Genomic DNA, 18,652 nt, shown 5'->3' on the forward strand with positions numbered 1-18,652 from the left:
CCTGGATACAGTGCAAAGAGCCAAGGGAAGAAATGTGTTGAGGAAAAAAAAAAGCCCCAGGTGCCGTTTGGTCAAGCAAAAAAGAAAAAAACCCAGTTTGCCCTTTTAAGAGTAAAGCAGCCATTGCCCTTTTAAGTCAGCCGTTTGGAAGTCTGCTCGGGATGCTCGACTCCGGCTCCGTCTCCTTCAGAGAGAAACATGCAACTCCTTCCAGAGCCGCGACTGTGGGTGCGAGTGCGGGAGCCTCCATGTTTTCTTTTAAGAGCTGCACGTGGCTCACGAGCCGCAGGTTGGCCACCCGTGTCTTAGACACTCCGGCTTCTCCAGTACCACAACCCGCAGCGCACCTGGCACAGATGAAAGTTAGGAAACCCAGTCTCCCCAGATCCAGACAGGTTCTCCCAACGCAACGGAGCAGCCACAGTCCCCGGTCAATTTATACCCCAGATTTTATGCAACCCAACCCGCCCGGCCCGTCCTCTATCATCCAACATGGAAGGGTTATGAGGAAAAGAGAGAAGAGGCCGAGAGTGAAATCAGTGAAGGACTCGAATTCCATCCCCCCAGCAATGCAGGGATCCTGGCGCAGGCGTGTCGCCGGGATGGGATATTCTGCTATCACAAGTCTCCGGGACACGCCCTGTGCTGGGAGGGGCCGTCAGTCCTGCCCGGCTCAGTTCCTAGCAGAGATGCTCCTGCAGGGAGGAGCCGGAGCGAAGCCCAAATGGAGGAATCTCCAGGGGCCGTTTTCTCCCCTTGCCCACGTGGGGGGAATCCCAGGCAGCCGACCGTGGTTGCGGCTGGTTTTGTGTGTTCCCGATAGCATCCCGACACGTCTCACCCACCATCACTTTGGGCAACTTCCGGGTGTTGGCAGAGCCAGGGCACTGGGAAAGAGACAAGGGGGCAGAGCAGAGGGACCCCTCCCTCGGCCCCTGGCACACGCGGCCCTGAGCCCCCGACCTGTGTCTGCTCCAGGGTGTGGGTGGCTCTGAGTCCCTCTCTCGCCCCCCGCCCCTCGTGTGTGCCAGGATCATCGGGGGAGGGAGGGGGAACGAGGCCCTCTGCCCTGGCTGTGTGCATAGAATTGGGGGGCCTGTGCCCCGCTCCCCACCCCCATGTGCGTGCTGGGATGTGGGGCCAGGCAGGAACGATTCCTGGGGCAGGGGCGCTGGGGCAATGGGGAGTGGTGGGAGATGTGGGGGGGCAGGTGGAGTAGAAAGGGGGGGAAGGAGGAGATCGGGGGTTCAGGGCTCAGAGGGGTCAGTGCTGGGGGGACAGAAGGGGAGACACCAGGGCGGTGGAGTCAGCTCTGCAGTGTCTCTGTTGGGTGGGAAGTTCCCTCCTCTGCCCCCTGCCGGGCACCTCCCCTGCCCCCCCAATCCCAGTCACCCGCTTTGGGCAGGGCCCAGGCTGTGGCCCCCTCTCCCCAGAGCTCCGGGTTTGCCCCGGATCCGTCCCCTGCGTTTCCCCGTGTCCGGCACGTACCTGTTCTGTGCCCAGGCCGGAGGGATCCAGCGCCCAGACTCCCTGCCGCCGGGTTTGCCGGGTGCCCTCTAAATACAGCCCCAGGCGCTGGGGGCTGGTGTTCCCAGGGATGCTCCGCCCCCTCCCCTTGTCTCGCCCCACTTCTGTGCCCTCCTCTCCCCAAATCCCCCTTTATGCTGCCTCTTCCCACCCCCACTGTGCCCTCTCCCCCAGGCACCCCCCAGACCCGTCTCTGCTCCCCGGCCTCCCCGCCCACTGAACACCCCATCAGCAGCGGTAGCTGCTACAGCCCCACTGGTGGCCCTAATCCCCCGGCCCCTGCCTCCTGCTCCCCCTCCCCAACCCCAGATCCCGCTGGCTGCACTGGTCCCCCCCCCCCCCGTCCACCTGCTGCCCCCGCAGGCCATTGGCGCCGGCCTGTGTCCAACGGGCGGACCCGACACGTGCACATTCTGGCTGTTTTCTCAGCTGAATCGGAGTGGGGACAGAGGAACTCCAGATTCTGACGGCGGCGTCTCCCCTGACCGTGGCTGTCCGTGGAAACGGCTCCTCCCACCGGTTTTAAAGGGCGGCTGTTGAGGTGGCCGGATGCCCCGGTGTCTAGGCCTGTCTGGGGCTGTGTCTCTCACCGGCGCTCTCTGTCGCAGTGCTTCTCTGCACTAGGGGGCGGCTGGGAACAGCCCCAGAGCCAGTCGCAAGCTGGTGCCCGGCCACACTGGAGGGACCTGCCTTTTCCCGTCACTGCCAGGCGTGGCCTGCCAGCAGAGGGCTGCCCTGTTGCACAGATGTGAATGACCCACCGTTCGGCGGCTGCCGGGTATCTACCCCGCTGCCCCATGGCTGGCCTGTGGGTCGGGGCCGGGGTCAGCAGGGGAAGGGGAGCGGTGACCGGTTCTGGGCTCTGTGTGCTGCCCCCCCGCAATGCAGCTGGGTGGTTTCTGGTAAATGCAGAGGCTGGAAGCCAGCGCCCCTGAAAGAGCAAACCCGCCTACCAGCGTCCCAGGACAGGGGGAGGGGAAACCCGCCCAAAAGCTAAGAGCTCTGGGCCAGGTGAGGGGAGGAAGTCTCGACCCGTCCATAGCCGGCAGCAGATCCTCTCGCTCACATGGACTGTGGGCCAGGGCAGCCCGCGGGGACAAACGAAGGTGGGACAGAGACCCAGGGGGTGGGGGAGTGAGTTGCCAGAAGTCTGTACCTGTGAGAGGCTTAAGGGAGAAAACCCAGGAGTCCTGGCTTAGTCCCCTGCTCTGCCCCACCCGCCCCCACTCCCCTCCCCAAGCTGGCTCCCAGATCTACCTCCCAGCCCCATGCTCTAACCCCTAGGGTTACCAGATAGCTTCAGAAAAAACACCGGACACACTTGATCGTGGGGGGGAAGGGACCATCCAGGAGGGGAGTGGGGCTGGCCGGGAGGAGGGGGGATGGGAAGCAGGGCTGGCCGGGGGAAATGGGGGGTTGCCGGCGGGAAGCAGGACTGGTCAGGGTGAGGGGCCAGGGGGAGCAGGGCTGGAGGGAGATATCGGGGAGGGGGTTGGGGGAGCGGGGCTGACTGGGAGAGATTGGGAGGAGAACTGGCTGTCGGGAAGGAGGGCTGGCTGGGGGAGATCGGGAGGAGCAGGGCTGGCTGGGGGAGATCGGGAGGAGCAGAGCTGGCTGGGGGTGGGGAGCAGGGGAGGGAAGGACTCGGCCGACAGCAAGACGGACTGACCCGGGCACATGCAGATCCCAGGGCGCTGTCAGTCCTGTGCACGGTCCGGCAAAGTGCGAGCGAGTCCGGCTGCGGCTCCACAACGCGCTTGACCAGCACCCGGGAGCACGGACAGGGCTCCTCCCCCTCCCCAAGGCGTCACGCGCAGCCAGAGGCTCCCAGACACTCCCCCCCGCCCCTGCCAGGCTTCAGTCAGGCGCGCAGCCGGAAAACCAGAGGATACCGGACATTGCACTTCGCCGGTATTTTCGGAATTTTTTTCCCAGACAGAGGGCCCAGAAACCGGACTGTCCGGTTGAATCCCAGACACCTGGCAACCCTACTCACCCCCAACCCTCAGCGATCTCCTGGGGGGTGCTCCCACGTGGCCCCTCTGCAGCATGTCCCGCAGCAGGCTAGGCCTTTGGCACATGGCCCGTGTTAAAAGGGCAGCCCGAAAGGTCCCACGTGTGGGCTGTGTGCTTAGCTGAACCAGGGTGGGGACTGGCTGGCTTATGGGGTGGGGACTGGAGCTGTTCCCTCTAGGGAGCACAACAGCCGCATGCCGTTCATCGGAAGCTGGTGCGGGCTGACCACCTCTTGTACCCGCTGGGCCTGCTGCTGTTGTGGTCGGGGGGTTGCTTTTCCAGCATCCACTTCAAGAGCTTTTCCATGTCCATCCTGCCAAAGGTCGTGGGGACGGGGCGGCCTCCCGAGGCTTCAGACACAATATTACTTTTCCGCGTGCTTGTCCCACCATTTTGTCCTGTGCTAGGTTTGGGGGGGGTGCAATATCCCCTGGCCTTTATGGAAACATGCTCATGACTAGGGATGTAACTGGGAGATGCTTCCCGGTAAGTGGTTAGCCGGTGCCTGGCCCCATTGTGCGGCCCTGCAGGGCCAGCAGCTGGCAAGCCCACAGGGCGGAGTTCATGTCCCGGACACTGACTGGCCGGCAAAGATCGGCCTGCCTGTCGCTCAGAGCTCCACTTTTGCTGACTTTGCTCAGGCCCATGCATCAGGCTCTGTCTGTGTATGTCCCAGAAATCACACAGGTGCTGGGGGGCAGCACGCAAAGCCCAGAAACATTCACCAGCCTCCCCCTGCAGACCCCGGCCCCCTTCTTGGCCTGGCTGGAGAGCCTCCAAGGGGTCTGTCTTTCCCCGACCGTTTGCCATCACTTCCAGCACAGAGCTGCGAATGACCCCTGTCGGCGGCCATCCTGGTAGCAATCGCATTCTCCCGCTGCCCGCTCGTGGTGCATCAGGGCCGGGTCAGCAGGGGAAGGCGGGCAGAGGTGAACGTCCCTGGTGCACAGCCCCTGAGCTGGGCGAAAGCCAGCAGGGAGCCGTTTCAAGAGCTGGCAGAGCCCTGGGGTGCGATAGGACAGTATCTGTTTGATGTTTCAGTTCCTTTCGCCCCCAAAGGCCGGTGACCTTTTCGGAGCTCTGTGTGCTCCTCCCCCCGGCCCCCCATCCTGCAGCTGGGTGGTTTCTGGTAAATGAAGAGGCTGGAGCCAGCGTCCCTGAAAGAACTGTACTTTTAGCTTCCAGCTGGCTCCTTGGTTTGTTTTTTATTTTTACATCACAAAGCAAACCCACCTATCCAAGTGCCGGAAAAGTGGGTGGGGGGACGCCCCCCACAAGCAACGGCTTCTGTGCCAGCCCAGGGGGAGAAACTGCTGACCCCAAGGTTCAACTCAATTTGGGGGACAACCAGTGATCAGACAGGAGCAGGGGAGAGGGTCACAAGGCAGAGCCAGGGATTGTGAAAGGGACCCCTGAGCGGAGACCCCTGGACAGCACCCGCCTCAAAGGTGTCAAGGGCTTTGAGCAGACCGCAAGAGTGCGGCCAAGGGGAACTGCCTGGCTGGGCGGTGGGATGGAAGAACGGAAATAGGCCCCTGGTTGCTGGACCCCTCCCCATCTAGCATCCTTCCCTTGCTGCTATCCATGGCTCCTGTGGCGGCAGGAGCGGGTCCAGCTGGTCCCTTGGCGCGGTTTGGAACCGAACTGGCTGCAGCTCATGCAGCCATTCCCAGCTGGGAGGGGGCGGGTAGGGGAGGCTCATGGGGCGGGGCTGATAACAAGGTTTGGAAGGTGGGGGTGAGGCAGGCAGGGAGCATCCCCTCACAGAACCTGCTGGAGAAAAGGCAGCCCTGGTCGCGGGAGCACACCCCATAGCGAGTGAGAGGCGGAGAGCCCAGTGTGCATCATGGAGGGCAGCCAGACCCCCAGCGGTAGTCCAGGGGGTCTCCAATCCTGTGGCTTCCTTCCGGCGCGCTGAGGAGAGCCCTGCCAGCCCCACGCCCAGCTGGCGATTGTGTTGCTGGGCTCTGCAAAGCAGCTGCCAGGGAGCTAGATGCCGACACCACGTTCCAGGCTCAGAGAAGATGCTGGTAGGAGACCGGCCCTGCAGAGGCCTCACGGAACCCCCCTCGGATGCAGATCCGAGCGGTCGGTCACATCGGAGCCCTTGGGGAGGTGGAGGAAGTTGTCGGCCCTCGTGCTTCATGCACGGTAAAGGAATCTGTGCAGGGCCTGGAGGCGGAAGACACGGACCTGGCCGCCCTGGCCTCCATCCTCTAGGGGAAGACTCCGAAGCCCTGCAAAGATCCAGTGGAGTCCTGGCCGGCGCGATCAGGGGCCCGTTCAGACACAGCAGATACTCTGCGGAGGGGTACGGCACCTGGAGAAAACCCCCAAAGAGTGGCCTGAAGCCGAAAGCCTGTGGAATGGCCAGGACACACGTGATGGTCCCCCTGTCGAACGCCTTCTCTTCCAGGAGAGTGAACGACACACCACCCCCAAACCGGAGCTCACGGAGTTCCCGGACCAAAGAAAGATGGTGACCGATGGAACAGCGTCAGTCGGACCCGGCAGGGCCATGTCGGCCAGAGCTTATCCCAGTCACGCTGAGGTGGCCTTCACTGTCATATTGTAGTCCATGCTGAGGAGGGGGAAGGGTGCCAGTTCTAAAAGTCATGGCTGTCCCCCTCCTTCAGGAGCAAGGTCCGCACAACTGGCCTGCACAAAAAGGGGGGCACTCAGCCCCCCACAGATGCAGCTCAGAAAATGGCAAGATGTGGGTCTGTGGGAGAACTCACTGGAGAGCCAGAGCACGCCTGGAGATTCTCGAGGGGACATGAGCTGCAGGGCCTGGGAGAACGTGGCCAGGGTGAGAGGTGGCTCTGGTGGGTCTTGGTTGCCCATGCAGACCGTTGGGAGGCTTTGCCGGAGCACCCTGCAGCCATTGCAACTGGATTCTCATTAACGAGAGTTCACTCTGGGTCAGAGACCGACAGCCCCTCCTTGAAGAGGGACCCGTCGCATCAGCCGTGCCAGACTTGACGCTTCAGAGGATCATAGCAGACGAGGGCTGGAAGAGTCCACAGGCGACGCCCCCTCCCTGCTCAAAGCAAGACAAGCCCCGAGGAAATCCTCCTCCTCCTCCAGGGGAATCTCTCCACCGCCCCGCAGGGAACACTAAGATGTACCGTGACAATGGGGCTTCTCTGCCTGCGTACAGCACAGCGCCCCCTGCTGGACCCCCGCCCCGCTCCCTGCAGCACAGCGCCCCCTGCTGGATCCCGCCCTGCTCCCTGCAGCACAGCGCACCCTGCTGGGCCCCCGCCCAGCTCCCTGCAGCACAGCGCCCCCTGCTGGACCCCCGCCCCGCTCCCTGCAGCACAGCGCCCCCTGCTGGATCCCGCCCTGCTCCCTGCAGCACAGTGCCCCCTGCTGGATCCCGCCCAGGTCCCTGCAGCACAGCGCCCCCTGCTGGATCCCGCCCTGCTCCCTGCAGCACAGCGCCCCCTCCTGGATCTCGCCCAGATCCCTGCAGCACAGCGCCCCCTGCTGGATCCCGCCCTGCTCCCTGCAGCACAGCGCCCCCTGCTGGGCCCCCGTCCTGCTCCCTGCAGCACAGCGCCCCCTGCTGAGCCCTGCCCCGCTCCCTGCAGCACAGTGCCCCCTGCTGGGCCCCCACCCCGCTCCCTGCAGCACAGTGCCCCCTGCTGGGCCCCCGCCCCGCTCCCTGCAGTCCAGTGCCCCCTGCTGAGCCCCCGCCCCGCCCCCTGCAGCACAGCACCCCCTGCTGAGCCCCCACCCTGCTCCCTGCAACACAGCGCCCCCTGCTGAGCCCTGCCCTGCTCCCTGCAGCACAGCACCCCCTGCTGGGACCCGCCCTGCTCCCTGCAACACAGCGCCCCCTGCTGAGCCCCCGCCCTACTCCCTGCAACACAGCGCCCCCTGCTGAGCCCCCACCCTGCTCCCTGCAACACAGCACCCCCTGCTGAGCCCTGCCCTGCTCCCTGCAACACAGCGCCCCCTGCTGAGCCCTGCCCTGCTCCCTGCAGCACAGCGCCCCCTGCTGGGACCCGCCCTGCTCCCTGCAGCACAGCGCCCCCTGCTGAGCCCTGCCCTGCTCCCTGCAGCACAGCGCCCCCTGCTGGGGCCCACCCCGCTCCCTGCAGCACAGCGCCCCCTGCTGAGCCCTGCCCTGCTCCCTGCAGCACAGCGCCCCCTGCTGAGCCGCTGCTGAGGTCCCTGCAGCGCAGCGCCCCCTGCTGGGACCCGCCCCGCTCCCTGCAGCACAGCGCCCCCTGCTGAGCCCTGCCCTGCTCCCTGCAGCACAGCGCCCCCTGCTGAGCCGCTGCTGAGGTCCCTGCAGCGCAGCGCCCCCTGCTGAGCTGCTGCTGAGGTCCCTGCAGCATAGCGCCCTCCACCAAGCTCCCTTCCTTCTCTCTTGAGAACAGTGTGGGGCCAGGAGCGATCGCCAGGAGAGAGCCCCCAGAGCCCCCACCCCAGAGAAGCCAGGGTTCTCTCTTTGGCTCCTAATTCCTCTCTCTTTCCCCTCTGGGCAGGTTAAGTGGCCCCAACATCTTCTGTTGACACCGCACTTCTCCAGGTCCTGGACCTCCTGCCATCCAGCTGTGACCCAGCCGTGTTCTAGGCCTTCCTGGCCACGTAGGGCACCAGCTGTATGAGGCAGGCTGCTGGGGAGACGCATGCAGTCACTGACCGGCATTCAGAGCTGCTGGGTGGTGCCGGACAGGTTGACAACCACCAGCCTGAGGAGCACCCGGGCTCAGTTCTCGCTAGGCCTGGGGCTGCTCTCCAGGGCCCTGAGGCAGTGCATGCACAGGAACAGCAGGGCCATGTGGTGTTCCAAGGTGACAGGCATCCCCCGCCACCCCGAGCTGCTCTTCCTGATGGGTCCTCTCGGCCTGGCCGGGAGCCACAAAGCCAGCCCCAGCCTGGGCTCTGCTCCTTGCTGCTCAGCCATACCTGAGGACTCTGCCTGTTTCCTACCCTTTGCCGTCGCTTGCAGAGCTGGGCCTGCCAAGCAAAGCTCATGGAGCCAGACGGCTGCAGAGCTGCGAATGGCCCAGCTCTAGGGTAGCCCCCTACTAGCGATCACGCCATCCCGCGGCACGCCAAGCGCCGGGGTCAGCAGGGGAAGGCTACCCTGCAATTTCTGGTAAATGCAAGTAAAGGCTGGACGCCAGCGTCCCCGACTAAGGTTTGTACTTGTCTGTGTTCATTGGCAAGGGCTCTGGGGCACCCTCCGGCCACGGCTCTTTGGCTGTTCGGTGGTTGGGGGGGTGGGGGGGCAGAGAGGGGAGTGTGTGCAGAGTCTTGGGTGGGGGGGAGAGGTGGAGTAAGGGTGGATATCGGGGAAGGGGAGCACTGGAGTTGACGGCTGCTCTCAGTTCACCCACTGGTGGCCCACCCACCCACCCACCCACAAAGGCCTTAAAGGGGCCATGCTGGTTTTTTTGTATTTTTGGTTTTTTGTTTGTTCGATTTTTGATTAATAACTGTCAGGGTCCTTTTTTTTTTTTTGGCTCAACAACTTTGGTCTCCCCCTTTTTTTCTCAACAGTGGTTGCTTTTTTGGGGGGGGGGAGTGTTCGTTATTTTTGGTTAAACCATCTGGCAAACCATTGCTGGCAACATCCAGCAATGGGAGGGGGACCCCACACACCATGTGACCCAGGCCATCAAGCCAGCCAGGGACTGGCTGCAGGATGGAGGGAGGGGTGGCAGGTCAGGTTTTCCTCTGCCGAGTGGGGGGTGGGGGTGAAGGGAGGGTGGGGCCTCAAGATGGCACAGGGGTGGAGCACCTCCAGGGAAAACTAGACGTCAGCACCCGGGGCTGTATTTATAGGGCACAGGGCGAAGCTGGTGAGCAGGGCGTCTTTGGGAGCTGGGATTGCTCTGGCCTGGGACACTGGACAGGTAACTGACGTCGGCTGATGCCAAACCCGGGACATGTCGAGGACTGGGGTCAAGTCATGCGCTCTCCGGACTGTGAGTGTGGGTGGTGGTTGGGGGTGGATCTTCCTCCAGTCCTGGGCTCTACCGAACGCAGGGCGACCTGGCAGCAGGGGGGACCCGATGGGAGCCAGGACAGCTGATTCCTGCCCTGTGCAGTATGGGGACCCGGCCCAAGCTGGGAATTCGCTGTCCCCCCGCTGTGCTTCTGATGTTGAAATGTTCTCAGAGCTGGTGCTGGGAATGGGACTGGACACAAACTGGGAATCAGCTGATTCCTGGCTCACACCTGGTCCCCGCTACCTCCCTGCCCCCCGCAGAGATGGCGCTGGAGGGAACCGGCTTTTAAGCCTGCTCCCCCCAGCACCAGCTCCTGCTGCCCCACCGTGCTGCCTCTGAGGGAGCGACCAGACAGGGGACTAGTCGCTTACATCCCTAGTCCTAGGAGCAGAGGGGGGAACACGCAACACACATGCCCCGGGGTGACCCGGCACCCACAAACGCTGGCTTCCCAACACGCTCTTGGCTTTCAATAGCACTTCGGGGGTCCTGGCTTCAGGCCCCTGGACCGGAATCCCCAGGGGCTGCCAATCAGGGCAAACGGCAAAGAAGGGGGCAGACCGTCCCCAAACTGGGGTTGTTTCTAAGAATTCCACTCACCAGCCAGCCAGAGCGCGGCGTCTACAGCCCCGGCCTGCTTGGCAGAAGCCAGCCCCGCTGCTCCCGTCGCCACCCGGCCTTGGGCTCCCACCCGGGCAGCCGAGTCACACGCCGAGTTCCGCGAGTGCCAGCCGCTTGGGCACGTTGCCCTCCGGGGAGTGACTCTTCCAGACCTGCCCCAGGCCCCGCATGCAGCCAGAGCTGCTCAGCTCCGCTCAGCTGTGTGACAAAGCAAAGAGAGAGCCTGGGCTAACGTCCAGGGGACCGTGTGAGCTACGAGGAGAGGCTGAGGGAGTTGGGTTTGTTCAGGCTGCAGAGGAGAATGAGGGGGGATTTGAGAGCAGCCTGCAACTCCCTGAAGGGGGTTCCAGAGAGGCTGGAGAGAGGCTGTTCTCAGTGGTGACGGGTGGCAGAACAAGGAGCAATGGGCTCAAGTTGCAGTGCGGTAGGAAAAACTCTTTCCCTAGGTGGGTGGGGAAGCGCTGGGCTGGGTTCCCTAGGCGGGTGGGGAAGCGCTGGGCTGGGTTCCCTAGGCGGGTGGGGAAGCGCTGGGCTGGGTTCCCTAGGGCGGGGGTGGAGTCTCCATCCCTAGAGGTGTTTAAGTCCCAGCTTGACAAAGCCCTGGCTGGGTTGATTGAGTTGGGATTGGTCCTGCCTAGAGCAGGGGGCTGGACTCGATGACTCCTGAGGTCTCTTCCAGCTCTCTGGTTCTATGGTTCTATGACCTACAGCTGCAGACACAGTTCCCAGCTGTCTCCTAGGCGGGGGGGGGGGGGGTGTTCTGGCCTTGCAAAGAGCCTTTTCCCAAATCAGTTCATCAGGTTCCTTCCAGCATCAGGCTGATCCAGGTGGGAACTGGAGACCTCAGCTTTGTGGCTCAACTATTCCCTGAGCAAACTGAGGGGGGCTGAGCTCACAGGGCCAACTAATGGCTCATCGTCTTGGTTTTGAAAGAAGACCTGCTATTTCCAATGGACCCCTCGGTGATTCGCTCCATGGATTAGCATGAGGCACCTGCCCGTCTCTGGCCATTTCCAGGCAGTTTCTTGCACACTTCAAAGTGGAATGAAGACAGTGATATTACTACCCCCACAGCTCTCTCTCTCACACACACACACACACACACAAACACACACTCATTGCACACACACACACACACTCATTGCACACACACACACTCATTGCCTAGTAGGTCTCTTAAGGTTGAATCTGGATTAGCCTGCTAGTGCTTACCCTCTTCTGGACCCATATCCCTCCCCTTTCTAGCCCACTAGACCGGGGTGGTCAATAGTTATTAATGGGGGCACTCCAAGATTTGGGTAAGTGGCCACGGGTTGAACTTTTCCATGGAGGGGGTGCAGAGTCTGGGATGGCGGCTGGGTGCAGAAGGGAGCTCAGGGTACGGGACCGGGGTGCAGCAGAGGCTGTGGGGTCTGAGAGGGAGGTTGCATGAAGGAGGGGTTATCAATGGGGCAGCGGGTTTGGGGAGGGGATATGGTTGCAGGAGAGGAGTCTGGCCTGGGGGGAGCTATACGACGGGTTGCAGGGGTTGTGACCTGGAAAAGGGCGAGAAGGGGCTTAGCTAGGCAGCTCTAGCCGGCAGCCCTGCAGGAACCTGAGCCAGGCGCCACGCCTGTGAGCTGGGCTGGCTGCTCCAGCAAGGAGAGGGCGGGAAGCTTCCCATGGTGCCCCTGTCGCCAGCAAAATTTCTCAGCTCCTCCTATTGGCTGGAAACTGGCCAACGGGAGCAGAGGGGTTGTTTTTAGGGGCAAGGCACTGCAGGAAGCTTCCTCCTCCCTCTCCAGAGCAATTAGCAGCCGGGCATTTAAAGAGGCATCCGCTGCTCTGTAGAAAGGGGCCTGGTGAGGCAGCCCTGGCCAGATCCAGGGGCTTGGAGGGCAGGATCCGGCCTGCTGGCTGCAGCTTGCCCTGCACTACTCCCAAAGCAGGGGCAGAACCCAGGAGTGCAGGCTCCCCGTCCTTTCAGCTCCAGCTCATTGACCCAATTGCACTCAGAGCAGGGAGCGGGGTGGGAGCCCAGCAGGGGGCACTGTGCTGCAGGGAGCAAGGCGGTGGCCCAGCAGGGGGCGCTGTGCTGCAGGGAGCGGGCAGGGTCCCAGCAGGGGGCGCTGTGCTGCAGGGAGCGGGGTGGGGTCCCAGCAGGGGGCGCTGTGCTGCAGGGAGCAAGGCGGGGGCCCAGCAGGGGGCGCTGTGCTGCAGGTGGGGGCCCAGCAGGGAGTGTTGTGAGCAGGGAGCGGGGTGGGCTCTAGTATAAGTTGCTGGAGATCTCTCTTCTCAGATGCAGGGAGAGCCATAGAAGCCTGGAGACTTCTGGGCTGTGTTGGCCTGTGGAACTCCCTGCCGCTAGATTGTCATGACTGAAGACTCTCTCTGTTTCTCTCCCTCTAGGGAGGGTCAAAGCCCAACAGCAGCTTTGGGTGAGGGGTGCCCCTCATCACACCAGCCATGGCCACAGCCAGGGTTTTCATCCCTCTCCTCCTCCTTGCGCTTGTGCCTGGGGTCTCTCCCTTCTGCCGCACAGGCACGGCTCAGGAGTGCAGTAAGAGCGTGGCCTTTGTGCCTGGGCACAGCCTGGTACGGGAGGGCATCGACGTCACCACGCTGGGCTGGACGGGGAACTACCTGGTGGACACCAGCCTGTGGCGCGGCCCGAACGGCACCTGCACCTTGTGCCGGAACCCGCTGCAGGGGGGGCAGCTGCAGAGGGCGCCGCTGGCCGTGACGGACTGGAAGGTGAATATCTTGTGCAACCGGGAGCTCAGCACCTCGGTGCAGGAGTCGGCCGTGGCCGTGGCCCGGGCAATGGCGTCCGATGTGAACAACGACTGGAAGGTGGAACTGGAGCTACCGGGGGAGTCCATTGGCCAGGCCCTGGAGGGGACCCGATCCGAGCTCTCCGGCTTCGCCTACGAGAAGGAGCAGCAGGACAAGTTCATGTTTGTGCTCCACGAGCTGCCCTGTGGGTATTACAGGTGAGAGTCCCCTAAATGTCCCCCCGGCCCTGCGCCCTGCAGCACAGCGCCCCCTGCTGGGCCGCTGCCTTGCTCCCTGCAGCACAGCGCCCCCTGCTGGACCCCTGCCCTGCTCCCTGCAGCACAGCGCCCCCTGCTGGGCCCCTGCCCTGCTCCCTGCAGCACAGCGCCCCCTGCTGGACCCCTGCCCTGCTCCCTGCAGCACAGCGCCCCCTGCTGGGCCGCTGCCTTGCTCCCTGCAGCACAGCGCCCCCTGCTGGGCCCCCGCCCCACTCCCTATAGCACAGCGCCCCCTGCTGGCCTCTGCCCCTCTCCCTGCAGCACAGCGCCCCCTGCTGGCTTCTGCCCCTCTCCCTGCAGCACAGCGCCCCCTGCTGGGCCCCCACCCCGCTCCCTGCTCACAATACTCCCTCATGGGCCCCCACCTGCTTCCTGCAGCGCAGCCCCCTGATGGGCCCCCGCCCTTCTCCCTCCAGTGCAGTGCCGTCTGCTGGGCCCCTGCCTTGCTCCCTGAATCACAGCGCCCCCTGCTGGACTCCCATCCCACTCCCTGCAGCAACGTGCCTCCTGGTGAACTCTCACCCCGCTCCCTGCGGCACAGCACCCCCTGCTCCGCCCCTCCCCACTCGCTGCAGCACAGTGCCCCCTGCTGGGCCCCTGTCCCATTCCTTGCTGCAAAGCGCCCCCCTGCGCCCCAGCCCTGCTCCCTTCAGCACAGCACCCCCTGCTGGGCCCCATCTTGTTCCTGCAGGACAGAGACTCCTGGTGATTCCCCGCCCTGCTCCCTGTAACATAGGGTATTGTCCTGAGTCCCCAGTTCCCTTTTGGGCCACTGCCCTGCTCTTTGGACCACAGCTCCCTGTAGTGCTGCATTGGGGCAATGGCACAGCACTGCCTGGGAGGGACCCTGCCTCCTAATCAGAGAATCAGAGAACACTAGGACTGGGAGGGACCTCGAGAGGCATCGAGTCCAGTTCCCTACCCCCATGGCAGGACCCAGTACTGCCTAGACCATCCCTGAGAGACATTTATCTAACCTGCTCTTAAATATCTCCAGAGATGGGGACTCCACAACCTCCCTGGGCAATTTATTCCAGTGTTTGACCACCCGGACAGTTAGGAACTTTTTCCTAATGTCCAACCTAAACCTCCCTTGCTGCAGTTTAAGCCCATTGCTTCTTGTTCTGTCCTCAGAGGCCAAGATGAACAAGTTTTCTCCCTCCTCCTTATGACACCCTTTTAGATACCTGAAAACGGCTCTCATGTCCCCCCTCAATCTTCTCTTTTCTAAACTAAACAAGCCCAATTCTTTCAGCCTTCCCTCATAGCTCATGTTCTCTAGACCTTTAATCATTCTCATTGCTCTTCTCTGGACCCTCTCCAATTTCTCCACGTCTTTCTTGAAATGCGGTGCCCAGAACTGGACACAATACTGCAACTGAGGCCTAACCAGCGCAGAGTAGAGCGGAAGAACGACTTCTCGTGTCTTGCTCACAAAACACCTGTTCCTGCAGCCCAGAATCATGTTTACTTTTTTTACAACAGCGTCACACTGTTGGCTTCTATTTAGCTTGAGGTCCACTATAACCCCTAGATCCCTTTCTGCCGTACTCCTTCCCAGACAGCCGCTTCCCATTCTGTGTGTGTGAAACTGATTGTTCCTTCCTAAGTGGAGCACTTTGCATTTGTCTTTATTAAACTTCATCCTGTTTACCTCAGACCATTTCTCCAATTTGTCCAGATCATTTTGAATTATTACTCTATCCTCCAGATTAGTCACAACCCCTCCCAGCTTGGTATCATCTGCTAACTTAATAAGCGTCCTTTCTATGCCAATATGTAAATCGTTGATGAAGATATTGAAGAGAGCCGGTCCCAGAACAGACCCCTGCGGAACCCCACTTGTTATACCTTTCCAGCAGGATTGTGAACCCTTAATAACTACTCTCTGAGTACGGTTATCCAGCCAGTTATGCACCCACCTTATAGTAGCCCCATCTAAGGGTGTGTCTAGACTACTGACTTTTGTCGACAAAACTATACCAGCGTCTACACTACCGCTGAGTTCTGTCGACAGGTGTTATTGCCTGAAGGTGTTGCGTCTAGACTACAGGGTTCTGTCGACAAAGCAGCTTGCTTTGTCAACAGAACTCAATGTATCTGGACGCTCTTTGTCGACAGAAGTTTTGTCGACAGATACTGTCGACAAAACTTCTGTCAACAAAACCCGGTAGTCTAGACGTACCCTAAGTTGTATTGACCTAGTTTATTGATAAGAATATCATGCGAGACAGTATCAAATACCTTACTATAGTCTAGGTATATCACATCCACCGCTTCTCCCTTAGCCACATGACTCGTTATCTTATCAAAGAAAGCTCCTAACTCCTGTCTCTTTTTCCCCTCTGGCAGGATGAGGGTTCCCCCAAACCCTCCTCTGACACCCTTATTCGCCCAAGCCCTGAGTGACCTTCTACCCACCTACGACCCATCCACATACCGACCCTTCCTGGCCACGTACGGCACCCACTATGTGAGCCAGGCAGTGCTGGGCGGGCGTGTGCGGCAGCTGACGGCCATCCCGACCTGCCGGGCAGCGCTGGACGGGCTGACAGACGTTGAAATCAAGGAGCGCCTAAAGTCTCAGTTCCTGCAAGACCTGGGTTTGAGTCAGCTCCCCTCCGGCTCCCACGCCCAGGAGCCGAGCAGCCAGAGCAGCTGGAGCTCCCAGGCGGCCTACACGGATCACCGCAACGAGGTGACGGGGGGCCATGGCCATGCCAACCTGCTCTACTCCACCAAGCAAGACCCCGGGGCCCTCTCGGCCTGGCTGGAGAGCCTCAAAACCAGCCCCAACCTGATTTCCTTCTCCCTGTCACCCATCCACACCCTGGTGAGGCCAGGAGACCCCCAGCGGGAGGCGCTGAGGCAGGCAGTGAAGGAGTACGTGGCTGAGCGGGGGCAGAGGAGGTGCCCTCGACGGTGCCCACAAGGCGGCTACGCCGACCCCTTGGAGCCCTGCAAATGCCGTTGCTCCGGAAACCCCTTCACCAACTCCATGTGCTGCTCCCTGCAGCGGGGCCTGGCCCGGCTGAAGGTCCATATGATGTCGGGCAAAGACCTGTGGGGGGACCCCTTGTCTCCCAGCGACCCCTACGTCAAGGTCATCTTCCAAGGGCAGAAGCTGCAGACGCGCTACATTAAGGACAACAACAACCCCCAGTGGTTTGAAGACCTGGACTTCGGGGTGGTGACGCTGCCGGTGAAGCCTGAACTGGAAGTGGAGGTGCGGGACAGTGACCCGTGGCCATGGGTGGACAGCCACCTGGGAACCTGCCACGCCCACCTCAAGGCCAGCAGGAACGTGACTCAGAGCTGCGTCGTCTCGCCCGGCCTCGTGACGTATTCCTACTCCCTGGAGTGCGGGCCCAACCTGGGCGGGGACACCTGCCAGGAGTACGTGCCCGTGAGGGGCTAAGGGGGCACCTGCCAGGAGTCCTGATGTCCAGCCACCTGCTCTCACCACTAGCCCCCACTTCCTTTCCTGAGCTCACATAGCTAATGTTTTAGAGAATTAAGCAGCGTTGCCTTTCAACCCCACGCCAAGGCCAGGCCGGAGGGAAAGCAGGGATGTGCTTACACACGTTCCCTTGTTGCATTTCACTGCAGTTGTACATTTGCTGCAGTGAAATGAAGTTGCACATTTAAACTAATAAACGTGTGTGTATTTGCATTGTTGTTCGCATGGTGTTCCTCACACGCACCAGGCCCCTGGGGGTTCTGTGGGCTGGGTAGGGCGCAGTCCCACATGGCAGCCTGTCCCGGCGCAGGACAGGGAATGGCGGGAGCGGGTGTCAAATGGGTGGGACGGGACCTTTCCGAATTCCGGAGTGTTCTCTCCATGGTGCGGGAATGGGGGTCGGGGCGTCTCATGTTCTAGCGACGGGCGTCTGCATTGGCACCGGTTCAGCCCCTGCACAAACAGCCCAAAGCCGAGACCCCCAGTGAAACAAGCCCCAAAACAGCCCCCTGGGCCCAGAGAATAAAAGCGACTTTTGACTAAAGCAGGCCCAGTTCTGCCGGGCACAAGCTGGCGCCCCCTGGTGCCCCTGATACTAAAACTGTTTAGGACAGTCAAGACAGAAGCAGACTGTGAGGGACTCCAAGAAGATCTCACCAAACTCAGTGATTGGGCAACAAAATGGCAAATGAAATGTAATGTGGATAAGTGTAAAGTAATGCACATCGGGAAAAATAACCCCAACTATACGTACAGTATGATGGGGGCTAATTAGGCTACAGCAATCAGGAAAGAGATCTTGGAGTTATCGTGGACAGTTCTCTGAAAACTTCCACACAGTGTGCAGCGGCGGTCAAAAAGGCAAATAGGATGCTAGGAATTATTAAGAAAGGGATAGAAAATAAGACCCAGAATATCTTACTGCCCCTGTATAAAACTATGGTACGTCCACATCTTGAATACTGTGTACAGATGTGGTCTCCTCACCTCAAAAAAGATGTTTTGGCCTTGGAAAGGGTTCAGAAAAGGGCAACTGAAATGATTAGGGGTTTGGAACGGGTCCCATGTGAGGAGAGGTTAAAGCGACTGGGACTTTTCAGTTTGGAAAAGAGGAGACTGAGGGGGGATATGATAGAGGTCTATAAAATCATGAGTGGTGTGGAGATGGTGAATAAAAAAAGTTATTTATTAGTTCCCATAATACAAGAACTAGAGGACACCAAATGAAATTAATGGGGAGCAGGTTTAAAACTAATAAGCGAAAGTTCTTCTTCACACAGCGTGTAGTCAACCTGTGGAACTCCTTGCCAGAGGAGGCTGTGAAGGCTAGGACTAGAACAGAGTTTAAAGAGAGGCTTTTATGGATGTTAGGTCTATTAAAGGCTATTAGCCAGGGGGTAGAAATGGGTCCCTGGCCCGTTTGTCTGGAGAGGGATGGCAGGAGACAAATCGCTTGATCATTGTCTTCGGTCCACCCCCTCTGGGGCACCTGGTGCTGGCCACTGTGGGCAGACAGGATACTGGGCTAGATGGACCTTTGGTCTGACCCAGTACGGCCATTCTTATGTTCTCCCCTGGGAACACCCTCCCCTGCCCCCTGGGGCCCTGCTGGCTGCTGCTCTGGCGCCCCCTGGTGCCTCCCCTGGGAACGCCCTCCCCTGCCCCCTGGGGCCCTGCTGGCTGCTGCTCTGGCGCCCCCTGGTGCCTCCCCTGGGAACACCCTCCCCTGCCCCCTGGGGCCCTGCTGGCTGCTGCTCTGGCGCCCCCTGGTGCCTCCCCTGGGAAAACCCTCCCCTGCCCCCTGGGGCCCTGCTGGCTGCTGCTCTGGCGCCCCCTGGTGCCTCCCCTGGGAACACCCTCCCCTGCCCCCTGGGGCCCTGCTGGCTGCTGCTCTGGCGCCCCCTGGTGCCTCCCCTGGGAACGCCCTCCCCTGCCCCCTGGGGCCCTGCTGGCTGCTGCTCTGGCGCCCCCTGGTGCCTCCCCTGGGAACGCCCTCCCCTGCCCCCTGGGCCCTGCTGGCTGCTGCT

The 18,652-nt window shown here is 61.3% G+C and overlaps 2 protein-coding genes across 3 annotated transcripts in view; one reads left to right on the forward strand and one right to left on the reverse strand.

Moving 5' to 3' along the window:
* Positions 1 to 1,572, reverse strand: part of LOC106732762 (perforin-1-like) — a 68,645-nt gene extending 67,073 nt beyond the window's left edge. The window contains exon 1 of the mRNA XM_075928685.1: positions 1,489 to 1,572. The gene's annotated coding sequence lies outside the window, so the exon portion shown is untranslated. The remainder of the gene's footprint in view (positions 1 to 1,488) is intronic.
* Positions 1,573 to 2,528: 956 nt separating this feature from the next.
* Positions 2,529 to 16,844, forward strand: LOC112547638 (perforin-1-like). Of its 2 annotated transcripts, none has more exons than XM_075928691.1 (3): positions 2,529 to 2,633; positions 12,522 to 13,105; positions 15,518 to 16,844. In XM_075928691.1, the coding sequence occupies exons 2-3, from the start codon at positions 12,579 to 12,581 to the stop codon at positions 16,581 to 16,583; spliced, it is 1,593 nt and encodes a 530-aa protein (XP_075784806.1). In that variant the 5' UTR covers positions 2,529 to 2,633; positions 12,522 to 12,578; the 3' UTR covers positions 16,584 to 16,844. The 2 variants fall into 2 exon arrangements, with proteins under 2 accessions (XP_075784806.1, XP_075784805.1); XM_075928690.1 differs by lacking the exon at positions 2,529 to 2,633 and adding an exon at positions 9,279 to 9,416.
* Positions 16,845 to 18,652: the final 1,808 nt, after the last annotated feature.

This window comes from Pelodiscus sinensis, chromosome 4 (assembly GCF_049634645.1).
Source record: "Pelodiscus sinensis isolate JC-2024 chromosome 4, ASM4963464v1, whole genome shotgun sequence".
In the NCBI taxonomy this organism is placed as follows: domain Eukaryota; kingdom Metazoa; phylum Chordata; order Testudines; family Trionychidae; genus Pelodiscus; species Pelodiscus sinensis.

Bases quoted from the DNA above. Each gene is read 5' to 3' on its own strand.
- LOC112547638 (XM_075928691.1), top strand. From the start codon at position 12,579: ATGGCCACAGCCAGGGTTTTCATCCCTCTCCTCCTCCTTGCGCTTGTG. The intron at 13,106-15,517 runs GTGAGAGTCCCC...CCCCTCTGGCAG, and splicing joins CTGCCCTGTGGGTATTACAG to GATGAGGGTTCCCCCAAACC.